A 15,751-nucleotide genomic window follows, 5' to 3' on the forward strand; every position below is an offset into this window, starting at 1 on the left:
GGATGGTCTCGATCTCCTGACCTCGTGATCCACCTGCCTCGGCCTCCCAAAGTGCTGGGATTACAGGCGTGAGCCACCGTGCCCGGCCAACTCCCATCTTTTAACTCCTCTTTTCATTATTCTCTCTTTTTCTTATACTACAATATGTTTGCTATCGACATTTTACTTCTTTTTTTTTCTTCTTTTATTTTTGTCTCTCCCCACCTCCCACCCTGCTATCAACATTTTAATTTTACAACTTATCTTAAAACAAAACAAAACAAAACAAAACAATGATTGGCCAGGCACGGTGGCTCATACCTGTAATCCCAGCACTTTGGGAGGCTGAGGCGGGCGCATTGCTTGAGCCCAGGAGTTCGAGAACAGCCTGGGCAACATGGCAAAACCCAGTCTCTGCAAAAAATACAAAGATTAGCTGGGCGTTGTGGCACAAGCCTGTAGTCTCAGCTACTTGGGAGGGTGAGGTGGGAGGATCGCCTGAGCCCGGGAGCAGAGGCTGCAGTGAGCTGAGATCACATCACTGCACTCCAGCCTGGGCGACAGAGTGACCCTGCCTCAAAAACAAAAATCAAAAACCACTCCACTATCCAACTAAACCAGTGATGTCGCTGTTCTGCCGCTAGATGGCCATAATGGTTCAGCGAAGTCACCCAAACCCTGTGCCTTTCCTGACTGTTGGTGGGGCTGTCAGACCATGCCTTCTTCTACAACTTTATAGTTACGAAACTATCATACTATAATTATTTAAAATGTAATTAATCATTATATATTAAAAATATATAGTGAGCACCTTCCGTGTGTCAGGAACTGAAATAAGAACAGGCAGGGAATGTACACAATGGCCAAGTCCCTGCCCTCAGGGAAGTTAGGCTGCTGCTCTCTAAGTCAACAGCTCTACTCTTGGAATGGGGCTTTCTGTCCACATAAGATGCTTTGAGGCTGTGGCTACTAGTGTTGGATTCCACTCATAAAATGTCCATGCTTGAGCCCGGCCAGCATAGCGAAACCCTGTCTCTACTAAAAATACAAAAATTAGCTGGGCATGGTGGCGGGCGCCTATAATCCCAGCTACTTGGGAGGCTGAGGCAGGAAAATCGCTTGTTACCCGGGAGGTGGAGGTTGCAGTGAGCCGAGATCACGCCACTGCACTCCAGCCTGGGCGACAGAGTGAGTCTCCATCTCAAAAAAAAAAAAAAAAAAAAAAAAATACTTGTGGGGCCAAATGTAGGAGGGGCTTTGCCAGAGAAGTCCTGTGTGGAGACAGAGTCCCAGGGACAGATGAGACTGTGAGTGTCTGTCCTGGCAGCAGAAAGTGGCCCAACCAGGGGAAGAGGGCACATTCTGGCTGAGAAAGTAAGCAAAAGAACCAGGATGGAGAAGCAGAGCGGAGTGTCAGGTGAGAGGAGTGAGGCAGAGGCATCAGTGAGGAGGACAGGGATGTTGGGAGCCGCACGGATGAGGAAGCCGTTGAGAAGCAGAGTGTGAACGTGGCTAGGTCGAGAGGTTTGAGAAAAGGCTTCAAGCAATGAGGGCTGTTGGAGATTGGCTTTGCTGAGCTTCCTGGTTTTGTGAGTTATGGCCAAGCACAACCATGTAAACATTGCCTCATAAATCAACAATAAGATTCTGAAGAGTTAGAAGCTAGGCCAGAGTTAGCCTAGTTATGCCATTTGCAAGCGCATAATGGGGTTGAACCTGCAAGACACCTTCTCCCATCGAGCTGGGTACCCCCAAAGTTATTGTGTCAGGGGAGCTGCACAGATGCCCTTGGTGTTTATGGATATGAGTGCACACAGTTCACCAGCTGTCCTTTTTCTGTGAAATAAGGGATTGTATTCAAATAACAGGATTTCATTAAACACTAATGATCAATCTTTACATTTCTTTCTTTTTTTTTTCTTCTTGAGACAGAGTCTCACTCTGTTGCCCAGGCTGAAGTGCAGTGGCGTAATCTTGGCTCACTGCAACCTCTGCCTCCTGAGTTCAAGCAATTCTCCTGCCTCAGCCTCCCGAGTAGCTGGGATTACAGGCGCCCACCACCACGCCCGGCTAATTTTTGTGTTTTTATTAGAGATGGTGTTTTGCCATGTTGGCCAGGCTGGTCTTAAAATCCTGACCTCAGGTGATCTGGCGGCCTCGGCCTCCCAAAGTGCTGGGATTACAGGTCTGAGCCACCGTGTCTGGCCAAGTATTTACATTTCAAATACAAGAGAAAACAAAAGTTGAGACAAGAGGTAAAGAAATGCTGTGTGTGTGTAGGAGGTAGGAGAGGATCAGGAAAACTAACTAATGGGTACTGGGCTTAATACCTGGGTGACGAAATCATCTGTACAACAGACTCTCATGACACAAGTTTACCTGTATAACAAACCTGCACATGTACCCCTGAACTTGAAATAAAAGTTAAATTTAAAGAAAAATGCCATATGTGGCTGGCGCAGTGGCTCATGCCTAGAATCCCAACACTTTGGAAGGCCGAGGCGGGAGGATCGCTTGAGCCCAGGAGTCCAAGATCAGTGGGGGGGATAAACAAAAATTAGCCGGGCATAGTGGTGCATGCCTGTAGTCCCAGCTACTCAGGAGGCTGAGGTGGAAGGATTGCTTGAGCCCAGGATATTGAGGCTGCAATGAGCTGTGATCGTGCCACTGCGCTCTAGCCTGGGTGACAAAGCCAGACCCTGTCTCAAACAAAAAAAAAAAGAAAAAAGAAATGCCATATGTGAGCACTGGTTGGTGGCTACCTCCTTCTCCTCGCCAGGGGTCAGCCAGCGAGAGTAGATACAGCATGAACTTCGGTGCTAAACAGTCTCACGTTCAAACCCTGGAGCATTTTGCCACGTGACCTCAGGCGGGCCATTGAATTTCTCTGAGCCTGAGTTTCCTCATCTACTTAAAAAACCCTTTCCTGGCGTTGTGGGCAGCCGATGACTCATGCAAAGGTCTTCACAAAGAATGAACAACCAACAAGCATTCTTTCCCCCTTCAAAACAATTACCTCATAAAACTTGATGAAGATAGTATTTTCAAAACAAGTTTAGCAGAGTGATGTAACAGTTTTAATTTTTAAAACATTTTAACCCTTACAAAGGGCTAAATATAGGCATACAGTGTAAAATTCAAAAGTTATTCTACAAAAGGGTAGAGAATGAAAAGTCTGCTCCTCTGCTGTCCCCTAGGGGACCCAGTTTCACTCTGAAGACAGTCAGTGTTTCAGGTTCTTGTATAATATTCCAGGAATAGACATATATGTCTACTTAAGTATCCTTTTTTGCATAAATAGTAGTATACTATACATATTGTTCTATATATTCAAAGTGTTTTCAAAATGATTTATTTAATTTTTCCATTATAAAATTATTGATCATTTTAGAACATTTGCAAAATGCAGAAAAGTAGAATGAGGAAAAAAATACTCCTAAGAATAACCACTTTTAATGATTTGGTATATTTTTATCACTTCCTCCCCACTCTCCATTTCATTTGGTTGTTTTCCTTTAATCTTTTAAATCTTTACTGGGTATTTTAAAATGACAAAAACGCTACATGCTCACTGTTAAGAAAAACAAAAGATTAATGCAGAAGTATGTAAAGGAATGGCTGGCATGGTGGCTCATGCCTGTAATCCTAGCACTTTGGGAGGCCAAGGAGGGCAGATCACCTGAGGTCAGGAGTTCAAGACCAGCCTGGCCAACATGGTGAAACCCCATCTCTACTAAAAATACAAAAATTAGCCGGGCATGGTGGTGTGCGCCTGTAATCCCAGCTACTTGGGAGGCTGAGACAGGAGAATCACTTGAACTCGGGAGGCGGAGGTTGCAGTGAGCCAAGAATGCGCCATTGCATTCCAGCCTGGGCAACAAAAGTGAAACTTCATCTCAAAATTAAAAAAAAAAAAAAAAAAAAAAAGGCTTATAAGGGAAAAAGTGAAAATTCAGCACATATCCCCAATCCCTAGAGGTAACCAAGATTATCATGTAATAATAAATATATCCCGCATACATAAAATAGAATCACATTATGAACAGCATTTTTGCAATTTGCCTTTTTTTTTTTTTTTCTTTCATGTGGAAACAGGGTCTTGCTATGTTGCCCAGACTGGTCTGGAACTTCTGGCCTCAAGTGATCCTCTCACCTTGGCCTCCCAAAGTGCTGGGAGCCACTGCACCCGGTCACACCTTGCTTTTTTTTAAGGTTAACAATCTGTGTGGGGCATCTTTCATTCTGTATGTATAGAATTACTTAATTCTTTTTCCTGGCTTACAGTATTTCATAGTATGGCTGTACTGTAATTTAATGAACCAGTCTACTATTGATGGCCTTGTAAATTGTACAATATCTGTAAGGTTCTTGACTTTTCTGTGCTGGTGGATTTCAACTGTGCTTCCCACACTTTGTTCCCTTCCCTCTGCAGCACTGTGTTTACTGAAATTTGAGCACAGTGTCTATCTACTTAGGATAAACAAGGAGACAACTTCTCTGTCTGCTATTATCATCTCTTGTCTGGAATACCTTCTGCATAATCTTGATAGTAGAGCTTATCAAGGCAACTTTGGGCCAAATATTTATGGCGTGGGTTTATCTGACATCCAAGTAATGGCGAAACACGTCTTCTAGATAGAAGAGGTGCCTGTTTCTGTCCTTTGGGGATTGTTTTCTAGAGAGATGTTATAGGATTCTTTACATTTTTGTGGTTTTAAGATAAAACTGCCTCAATCCAGTAAATAATGGAAGGGAAAGAACATGATCACAGTGAAGGATTTTCAAAGTCTGGGCTCATCACCAGTAAAGAAATCCAAGTCAGTTACAGCTTCCAAAACTTATTAACACTTCAAAGAAGTGAAGATAACTTTATCAGATTTGCTCTTTGTGTTCAAGCTCCAGTTAAGATCTTGAAATAAGCAGACCGTTCAAATGTTCTGATGTTCCTCAGAATTACCTGGCTCTCTTAGTCCTGGAGCCTTCCAGCCCCTAATAGCACTTATTGAATCCCACAAGGGGTTTTGCTATCCCACCTATATCCCAAATATTTGAACTCTGAGTTCCAAATTGGCTTTTATCACGTTTTACGGCCAGAACAGCTTCACAGATTGCACTTAACACAAACATATTCCAGATGTCATCCACACCCTGGCTGAAGGAGCTGTATTATCACCCTGTGTAGAGCAGAGCAGAATTTCCTGAGAGGAGGAGACGAGATACTGAGGTCTGTTTTTTGTTCCCAGAGCTTCTCTCTCTTTTTCCCCGGTCACAGAGTGCCTTTTCACCCCCGGGTCAGCCCGCTCTGGGCTCTAAGCACTCAATTCCGCTGGCTTTCCTTTCTACCTCTACTGCCTGACCACGTGTTTGGAGATAAATTACGAAGTATTTTTAAAAAGTCATCCCCCAGACAGATTTTTATTTATTTATTTTTTTGAGACAAGGTCTCACTCTGTTACCCAGCCTGGATGGAGTACATTGGTGCAATCTTGGCTCACTGTAGCCTCCGCCTCCCGGGCTCAAGCGACCCTCCCACCTCAGCTTCCTGAGTACTGGGAACACAGGCGCCTGCCACCATACCCAGCTAATTTTTTCTATTTTTGGTAGAGATAGGTTTTCACCATGTTGCCCAGGCTGGTCTCGAACTCCTGAGTTCAAGCCATCCACCCGCCTCAGCCTCCCAAAGTGTTGGGATTACAGGCCTAAGCTACCTTGCCCAGCCCCGCCACACAGATTTTTTTTTTTTTTTAAAGAAAAACTGATATTTGTCAATGAAATAAAATTTGCATTCTGGAAATTTCTTGACAAACTTCTGTTAAAGACTGAACATCATTCAAAGTTTCTCCCAGGATTTTCAGCTCAGCATCAGGAAGGTATTGTCCGAATTCATCCTGTTGACTGACATATTAAACTTGGATAATTTGCTTTAAAGTTATCTTGAAAATCTTGCCTAGGCCGGGTGCGGTGGCTCACACCTATAATCCCAGCACTTTGGGAGGCCGAGGTGGGTGGATCACCTGAGGTCAGGAGTTCGAGACCAGCCTGACCAACATGGAGATACCCTGTCTCTACTAAAAATACAAAATTAGCCGGGCATGGTGGCGAGCGTCTGTAATCCCAGCTACTCAGGAGGCCGAGGCAAGAGAATTGCTTGAACCTGGGAGGCAGAGGTTGCGGTGAGCCGAGATTGCGCCATTGCACTCCAGCCTGGGCAATAAGAGCTAAACTCCATCTCAAAAAAAAAAAAAAAAAAAAAAAGAAAGAAAGAAAGAAAAAAGAAAATCTTGCTAAGATGAGAGAATGAAGAATTTGTTTTGGTGCAATGTTGGCCAGCATACATGCCCAAGTAGGCTTGCTCAGATGTTTATCAACAGTGACGAATCCAAGACATCCAGTTTGAAGGACATGATAATACGTTTATGCTACTAGAAATGTTTCTGTATCTATTCACACACTTCCATTCTCCCCATATCATTATAACACAACTTTTTGTTACATTGATGCTTAGGGCTTATCTTATTATGACTCTATTAGGATTGTTTACTGCTGAGTTGGGTAATTTTACATTGTTATAGTTCTTCCTTTGCTTGTACGATGTTTTGCTCAATTTGGAATTTAAAATTACCTCATTATTAGGCCAGGTGTGGTGGCTCATGCCTGTAATCCCAGCACTTTGGGAGGCTGAGGTGGGCAGATCATGAGGTCAGGAGTTCGAGACCAGCCTGGCCAACATGGTGAAACCCCGTCTATACTAAAAATACAAAAAATAGCTGGGCGTGGTGGCGGGCGGCTGTAATCCCAGCTACTCGGGAGGCTGAGGCAGGAGAATCTCGCTTGAACCCGGGAGGCAGAGGTTGCAGTGAGCTGAGATCACGCCATTGCACTGCAGCCTGGGTGACAGAGCGAGACTCTGTCTCAAAAAAAGAAAAATTACCTCATTATTATCATTATTACTATTATTATTATTTGAGATGGAATTTCGCTCTGTTGCCCAGGCTGGAGTGCAGTGGCGTGATCTCTGCTCTGCTTCCCAGGTTCAAGCGATTCTCCTACCTCAGGTGATCCACCCATCTCAGCCTCCCAAAGTGCTGGGATTACAGGTGTGAGCCACTGTGCCTGGCCACCTCATTACTTTTGCTAGTGCAGCATTCACTATCACTAAGTGAATAGTGGTTTATTCCAAACCAACCACTATCACTGGTTTATTCCAAACCAACCAATAAAACCCCTTTGAGTAGTATTTTTCCTCACAGTCTGACATGCTGGGTATTGGTTTCAATGTTTTTCTTAGATCTGTTTTTTTCCTGTCCTCCTGCTTCTGTCCAACTGGTGGTGTTTTCAAGGCCTGTTACAAAGCAGTTACTCTGGGACTTCCCTCAGCCTCTATCCTTGTTTGATTTCATGTTTCCTTTGTCTTCCTCTTTCTTGGTTTATGCCTTTGTTTCGTTGGTGTGTATCCATTAGTAGCTTCCTAAGAAACGCTGCACGGGAGGTAAATCTTTTGAGTTTTTGCATGATTGACAACTGTTTTCCTGCCCTCTGCTTGTTGTACATTTGGCTGGGTTTGGAATTCTAGCCGATTTATAGTAATTGTCTTTGGCTTTGGCCTCTCTCTTTTACTTTGGAGGCTTTCCTTAAATGCCTGGTGATTCATTGCTCATTTATACTTTCAAGAGGCTTACTCACTTTGAAGATATTTTAGCAGTTTTAAAAATACCACATACGTTAGTGGAGATCTTCAGGGTTTGAAAAAACAGCACTTCTTCCACAATCTCTTAAAGCCTGTATCACAAATAAGTGAGCACTTGAAAATCATTTCATTCTTGGAGGATTCTTCTCCAATAAAGACGGTAAAAACACAATCCTTTGCAAAGTTTGAAATGTGTTATTATCTCCAATATTGTTAATTCAGTGCTTGCCTGTAGAAAAGACTAAAAAAATTCTAGAATTTTCACCTCAATATTCTTTCCAAATAATATTTCAGCAGTATTTAGAATGCAAAGTTTCTTGAGCATATCTTCAGGTCGTGGGAACGTTTATCCTTTGTGATTAAAAAGTGCAATTTTATTTTAAAAACCCTGCAGATTAGAAAATAATCAAGTTATTTATTTACTTTTTTTTTTTTTATTTGAGGTGGAGTCTTGCCTTGTTGTCCAGTCTGGAGTACAGTGGCACCATCTTGGCTGACTGCAACCTCTGCGTCCTGGGTTCAAGCGATTTCTGGCTAATTTTTGGATTTTTAGTAGAGACGGGGTTTCACCATGTTGGCCAGGCTGGTCTCGAACTCCTGACCTGAAATGATCCACCCACCTCGGCCTCCTAAAGTGCTGAACTTACAGGCATGAGCCACCACACCAGGCCAAGATTTTTTTTTTTATTTTAAAAAATATTCCATATTTTCTTCTGGTATTTTATGATTTTATTCTCTACATTTAGATGTTTGATCCATTTGAAATTTATTTTGGTGTAGAGAAAGAGGTGCAGATTCAAATTGAGTTTTGTATTTCATTGTTTGTTTGTTTTTTCCAGATGGCTGGAGCCATCTCATTTAGAGTTGACCCAATCTCATTTAGTGAACTACTATCTTTATAGTAACAAATTCCTGAGTATATTTGTGTCTATTTTGGGATTCTCTATTCTGGTATCTGTCTATTCATGTGCAGGAACCAAACTGTTTTAATTATTGTCCTCATTACTCTTCTTTCTTCAGAGTTTTCCTGGCTATATTTAATATTTATTTCCCATAAGAATTTTAGAATCAATTTGTTTAGTTCCAAAAATAGTCTCATTCCTATTTTTATAGGAATAGAGATTTGGTTAAATTTATAGGTTAACTTTAGAAGAATATCTTTATGATTTTGAGTCTTTCCAAGAATAGTTGTTTGTGTGTGTGTGTGTGTGTGTGTGTGTGTGTGTGTGTGTCTTGAGACTGAGTCTTGTTCTGTCATGCAGGCTGGAGTGCAGTGACACGATCTCAGCTCACTGCAGCTAGGACCTCCCAGGCTCATTGATCCTCTTCCACCTCAGCCCCCCAAGTAGCTGAAACTACAGGAGTGAACCACCATGCCCAGCCAACAGTGTTTTCTCTTTCAATTTATTTAAGTCCTGCCTTTTCCCCTTAAGTCGTTTTACACACACACACACACCCCCCCCCCACACACAATTTCTGATTAATTTTTGGTATTTTATTTTTGTTAGTTGTTATTGTCTCTTTTTCTTGATGATAATATCTACCTAGTCACAATTTTTATACTGAGAACTTTGATTTTTATAAATTAATTTTGTACCTAGCAACTTTTACAAATATTTTTAAAATCATTTTTTCCTTTAAAAACATTTTTATTATGAAACATGTCCTAGACAGAGATATACTTAAAACTTGTATGTTCAGGCTGGGCGCGGTGGCTCACGCCTGTAATCCCAGCACTTTGGGAGGCCGAGGTGGGCGGATCACAAGGTCAGGAGATCGAGACCATCCTGGCTAACATGGTGAAACCCTGTCTCTACTAAAAATACAAAAAATTAGCCGGGCATGGTGGTGGGCACCTGTAGTCCCAGCTACTCAGGAGGCTGAGGCAGGAGAATGGAGTGAACCCAGGAGGCAGAGCTTGCAATGAGCCGAGATCGCGCCACTGCACTCCAGCCTGGGTGACAGAGCGAGACTCTGTCTCAAAAAAGAAAAGAAATTGTATGTTTAGTTTAACTAACAAATCATTATAAAATAACACAAAATAAAACACCCTTGCAAACTACTGCCCAAGTCAAGGATTGCCAGGAGTCCTAAAGCCTCTCCCCCATGCCCACTGAATAATTATTTTTCAGGTGAATTGTTGTTAGCACTTAAAATTGGTTTTTTTTTTTACAAGAAAAACCAATTTCTGGCCTCTCTTGAAAAGTCAGAAAACGCAGCCACACTGGGCCCACATTTCCAGATGGCAACAATTGCCTGGAGCGTGGAGTGTGGCTTTCTCAGCAGGAGCATGCCCTCTTCAGCTCAACTTTAAGGCCAAGTGTCAGTTGCCATTTATCATCACACTTGAGCCACACTTGCCTTGGAGGTAGGTGTCTGAATTTCTGAACTTTGCTTTAGCATATTAAAAACAGAAGGAGGTTGGATGCTGGAAAGTGAGGCCGAGGAAGGATGCATGCTTCTGGTGTAGGCTGTGGGATGGTGCCCTTCCCTGAGACAGGAGCTCCAAGTTTGCAGAGAAGATGATGTGCTTGTTTCTAGACCCATTGAGCTTGAGGTGCTTGAACAAGCCAGCAGGGCAGAGCTATCTAGTAGACAGTTGCACAACCAAGCCTGGAGCTCAGGTTAGCCGTGCAGGTTTGGGGATCATCAGCTTTCAGAAGGCATTCGAAGCCCTGGGAGTGGAGGAGATGACCAAGGGGGAGTGTGCTGGATGTGAAGAACCTCGGGGAGTCCGCATTGAAGGGAGCCGCAAGGAAAGCAGATTCTTTACTCTGTCTCCAGCGCCTAGCTGAATGATATTTGCATGGGACTCTGGAGACAGGAGGATACTTCTACTGAAAGGAAGGGCAGAAAAGAGGACCGTGGTCCAGAAGCCAGGGAAAAGAGTGCGTTTGAAGAAAGTGGGGTGTAGTCCACCATGTTAAAAACTACAGGCTTGCTGAGTGCTGTGGCTCACGCCTGTAACCCCAGCCCTTTGGGAGGCCAAGGCGGGAGGATCACCTGAGGTCAGGAGTTCAAAACCAGCCTGCCCAACATGACGAAACCCTGTCTCTACTAAAAATACAAAAATAAGCTGGACATGGTGGTGCGCGCTTGTAGTCCCAGCTACTCGGGAGGCTGAGGCAGGAGAATCACTTAAATCAGGGAGGCAGAGGTTGCAGTGAGCCGAGATCACACCACTGCACTCCAGCATGGGCGACAGAGCGAGACTCCATCTCAAAAACAAACAAACAAAAAAAACCTGCCGGCAGATCAAGGAGGATAAGGCCTGGGAAGCATCCATGGGGTCGAGTGCTAGGGGATGCTTGGTGAGTTTGATGAGGGCATTTTATGGGTGGAGTGGGAGCCAGATCTCAGGGATGAGGAGGGAATGGGAAGAAAAGAAGTGATGGGGATCTGTGGATGACATTCTTTAAAGCAGGCAGGCCGTGAAGGGGAGGACAGGGTATGTCACCTGAAGAAGGACAGGAGTTGAAGGGGCGCTGTTTTTTATCCTTTTAAGATTGTAGAAACTTGGCCAAACTTAAATGATGGGAAGGAACTAGTAGATTGAAGGTATAGGAGAGCTGGAAGAGGGCATCTGAAAGCGAAAGGAAGTTATACTAGAATAGGCAGCCCAGGCTTCCGGTTCTAGGTGCTTTGGGAGCCGTGGCTTAAGGTGCAGACATGGCCAAGTCCACACCACACACAACCAGTCCCGAAAATGGCACAGAAATGGTATCAAGAAACCCCGATCACAACGATACAAATCTCTTAAGGGGGTGGACCCCGAGTTCCTGAGGAACATGCACTTTGCCAAGAAGCACAAAAGAAGGGCCTAAAGAAGGTGCACGCCAACAATGCCAAGGCCGTGAGTACATGAGCCGAGGCTCTCAAGGCGCTTGTAAAGCCCAAGGAGGTTAAGCCCAAGATCCCAAAGGGTGTCAGCTATAAACTCGATCGACTTGCCTACATTGCCCACCCCAACCTTGGGAAGCATGCTCGTTCCCGCATGGCCAACGGGCTCAGGCTGTGCCACCCAAAGGCCAAGGCCAAGGATCAAACCAAGGCCCAGGCTGCAGCTCCAGCTTCAGTTCCAGCTCAGGCTCCCAAAGCTGCCCAGGCCCCTACAAAGGCTTCAGAGTAGATATCTCTGTCTGCCAACGTGAGGACAGAAGGACAGGTGCCACCCACCCCGGGCTGCCATCTGCATGGGGCTGGGGTCCTCCTGTGCTATTTGTACAAATAAGCCTGAGGCAGAAAAAAAAAAAAAAAGAATAGGCAGCCCAGGAAGAAGGGTTAGCCTTGGGCGGGAGGAGGGACTCTCCTATCATAAATGGCAGAAATTGCAGCGTGGAAACAGGTAAGTGTATACGTTTTACAGCTGGAAGTGGATGGCGTTCTCACCGGATGGCCTTTTATTTCTGTGATGTAGGAGGTGAGGCTTTCTGCAGACAGGGCAACAGGAAGACCAGGTTTGAGAAGAGTGGGAAGGATTTGCAGGTAGTGACTTGTGAGAACAGGAGGGAGGGAAGGTTAGGGAACGGGGATGCAGCCAGGAGAACCCAGGTGGGACAGGCGACCGTGAGTGGTGCCAAGCTGGTGTGCCAAGCTGTGTGGTCATGTGACCTCCAGCCTTTCCCACAGGGGCTCGAGGGGAGGACAGTCGGATTTAGCCAGCACTGGCATTTTGTCAGGAGGTTTAGACTAAAGAATGAGACAAAGTGAGTGAGGATTGGCGAGAGAGTGGCTAAAATAAAGGATACCAAGGTCTGTGGAGGAGGAAGTGAAGTAGGGAGGGGGTTAACAGGAAGAAAGACCAGGGGTCAGTGGCCTGAAAAATAAGTAGGCTGGGAGGACTTGAGGACCAATGCTGGGATGCGGGGGATGAAGCTGGGCCCCGGGAGCAGGAGGTCTGAGTGGGTTTTCTCAGACGTGGAGTGGTTGTGAACAGCAAGCTTCAGGGCGTAGCATGGGAGTGGCAGCTGGAATGGGAAGGAGGAGGCCACTGGATATGAGGTGGCAAAGGACACTTAAGATGAAGGCTTCATATGCAATTTAAAATTGCCTGGTATCTCTTTTTTTTTTTGAGACAGTGTCTCTGTTGCCTAGGCTGGAGTGCAATGGCATGATCTTGTCTCACTGCAACCTCCATCTCCCAGGTTCAAGCGATTCTCCTGCCTCAGCCTCCTGACTGATATCTCATTTAATAAAGAAAAAAAGGCCAGGAGTGCTGGCTCATGCCTGTAATCCCAGCACTTTGGGTGCTGGGTGAGGTGGGTGGATCACCTGAGGTCAGGAGTTTGAGACCAGCCTAGCCAACGTGGCAAAACCCCACCTCTACTAAAGATACAAAAATGAGCCGGGTGTGGTGGTGGGCACCTATAATCCCAGCTACTTGGGAGGCTGAGGTGGGATAATGTCTTGAACCCAGGGGGCGGAGGTGGCAGTGAGCTGAGGTTGCGCCACTGCACTCCAGCCTGGGTGACAGAGTGGGACTCCATCTAAAAAAAATTTTGAAAAAAAGAAACAAGTGAATTAACTAATTAATTTATTTATTTTGAGACAGAATCTAGCTCTGTCACCCAGGCTGGAGGGCAGTGGTGCGATCTTGGCTCACTGCAACCTCCACCTCCTGGGCTCAAGCAATCCTCCCACCTTAGCCTCCAGAGTAGCTGGGACCATAGGCTTACACTACCATGCCTGGCTAATTTTTGATTTTTTTGTAGAGATGAGGGTCTCACTATGTTGCCCAGGCTGGTCTCAAACCCCTGAGCTCAAGCGATCGCCTACCTCAGCCTCCCAAAGTGCTAGGAGTAGGTGTGAGCCACTGTGCCTGGCCCCTGTGAAATTCATTTTAATACTTGATCCAACATTCCCCAAATATTATTCCAACATCAATCAATATAAAAATTATTAATGGAATATTTTCTGTTATTTCTATCTATTTATAATTATTATTGTTTTAGAGACAGGGTCTTGCTCTGTCACCCAGGCTGGAGTGCAGTGGTGCGATCTCAGCTCACTGCAACCTCTGCCTCCCAGGCTCAAGCGATTCTTGTGCCTCATTCTCCTGAGTAGCTGGGAATACAAGCGCATGCCACTGCGCCCGGCTAATTTTTATATTTTTTGTAGAGATGGGATTCCACCGTTTTGGCCAGGCTGGTCTGAAACTCCTGAGCTCAAGTGATCTGCCTGCCTCGGCCCCACAAAGTGCTGGGATTACAGGCATGAGCCACCATACCAGGCCTCTGCTTCATTTCTCATCTCGACATTTCCCCGTGCTTCCCAGCCTCTCCACCTGTTCGGTTGTTGCTCTAGTTTATCCTCTCGTGCGGTCCCCTCACTGCCTGGCTTCTCTCTCTCAAAGGTCCCTTCTGATTCTCTTTGTGGAAATTGACTACTGGGAGCGGCTGCTGTTTGAGACGCCCCATTACGTGGTGAATGTAGCTGAGCGAGCCGAGGACCTGCGCATTCTGCGTGAAAATCTGCTACTTGTTGCTAGAGACTATAATAGGTAGGGCTCCAGTCCTCACTGCAGCCCTTCGAGGTGCTATTTTATTCCTTCTTTTTCTCTTATCTGCCCTGTAATGTTGTCCATTTTCTACCATTTCTGTCCTCTACATCTTTTCCATCTCAAAAAAAAAAAGAAATTATCTCCCACTCTTATGGCCCTATCATTACTCCTACCCCTTGTAGTTTTATCTTCTAGCTGCAGCGTGCAGAGTAAAGCCAACCAGGTCCCCTCCCACCCCACTGGTCACTTGTACCATATATATTGTAGCTCTAGGCCACTTCTCTAGGAATGAAACGGGCTGGCATTAGGATTCTGTGCACAGAATAACGTCAGACTCATTGAACTAAGGCCCTGCTGCCCCCATCCCTGCCTCAGTTTCTGGACTGCCTTGGTATTCTCTCTGGAGTGAGGCTTTGTTCTGGGTTAGGTACTGTCTTAGTCTGTTTGGGCTTCTATAACAAAATGCCATAGACCGGGTGGCTTATAAACAACAAACATTTATTTCTCACAGTTCTGGGGGCTGGTGAGTCCAAGAGCAAGGCACCAGCAGATTTGGTGTCTGGTGAGGGCCTGCGTCCTGGTTCATAGGTGGCTGTCTTCTTGCTCTGTCCTCACATAGTGGAAGGAGACAAGGGAGCTCTCTTAGGCCTCTTTCGTGAAGCCACTAATTCCATTCATGAGGGCTCCACCCTCATGACCTAATCACCTCCCAGAGGTCCTAACACCATCACTGTGGGAGTGGGGATTTTAACACATAAATTTGGTGGGGACACACACATTTAGACCATAGCAGGAAACTTTCTCAGCCCGGTTAAACTCCAAGGAGATGCAACCAGCAGTCTTGTTTGGGTGTCTAGAACTGCAGTGTCCAACATGGTGGCCTCTAGCTGCATGTGGCTATTTCCATGTAAATTAAGTAAATAAACTTAAAAATTTGATTACTCATTGGTACAGGCCACATTTCAAATGCTCCATAGCCATATGCGATGAGTGGGTGCCATATTGGACAGCACACATTGCATTAGGTTAGTGCAAAGTGATTGCAGTTGTTGCCATTACTTAAATGGCAATCACTTTTGCACCAACCTAAGAGAACACTTCCATCATTGCAAAAAGTTCTTTTGGAAGTACTAGTCTAGAATCTAGTCTAGAATCTAGACTAGTGGTCTAGAAATGTTCAGATTTCTCCACCGTTTCCTGATGTGAAGGAAAGATCTTCAGGGCTTGTCCCCTCTGGCTACCAGGCCTCTCTTATACACAGGATTATTGCCATGCTGTCCCCAGATGAGCAGGCCCTATTCAAAGAGCGCATTCGGTTCCTGGATAAGAAGATCCACCCGGGACTCAAGAAACTGAACTGGGCCTTGAAGGGGGCCAGTGCCTTCTTCATCACGGAGTGCCGTATACATGCCAGCAAGGTGGGCCACAGTCCTTAGACCCTAAAGGTCTGCAAGGCTGATCGGTCATTTATACCCGAGCGTCGCATAGAGATTGGGAAACCTGGGGGTAGTGTAAAAAGAATTAAGTTTGCTTGAGGAAGGACTTTTTTGTGTGTCATCCAGTCTAGCTGGAGAACAAGTGGGAGG

General features: G+C 45.2%; 1 protein-coding gene and 1 pseudogene across 1 annotated transcript in view; both read left to right on the forward strand.

Moving 5' to 3' along the window:
* The window catches only part of DNAH2 (dynein axonemal heavy chain 2), a 117,396-nt gene that overhangs the window by 26,794 nt on the left and 74,851 nt on the right, over positions 1-15,751 (forward strand). Inside the window, exons 13-14 of the mRNA XM_054455790.2 lie at positions 14,019-14,165; positions 15,427-15,583. Coding sequence (XP_054311765.2) covers positions 14,019-14,165; positions 15,427-15,583 — 304 coding nt within the window. The remainder of the gene's footprint in view (positions 1-14,018; positions 14,166-15,426; positions 15,584-15,751) is intronic.
* On the forward strand, positions 1,684-11,798 carry LOC129016784 (large ribosomal subunit protein eL29-like; annotated as a pseudogene).

This window comes from Pongo pygmaeus, chromosome 19 (genome assembly GCF_028885625.2).
Source record: "Pongo pygmaeus isolate AG05252 chromosome 19, NHGRI_mPonPyg2-v2.0_pri, whole genome shotgun sequence".
NCBI classification, from domain to species: Eukaryota; Metazoa; Chordata; class Mammalia; order Primates; family Hominidae; genus Pongo; species Pongo pygmaeus.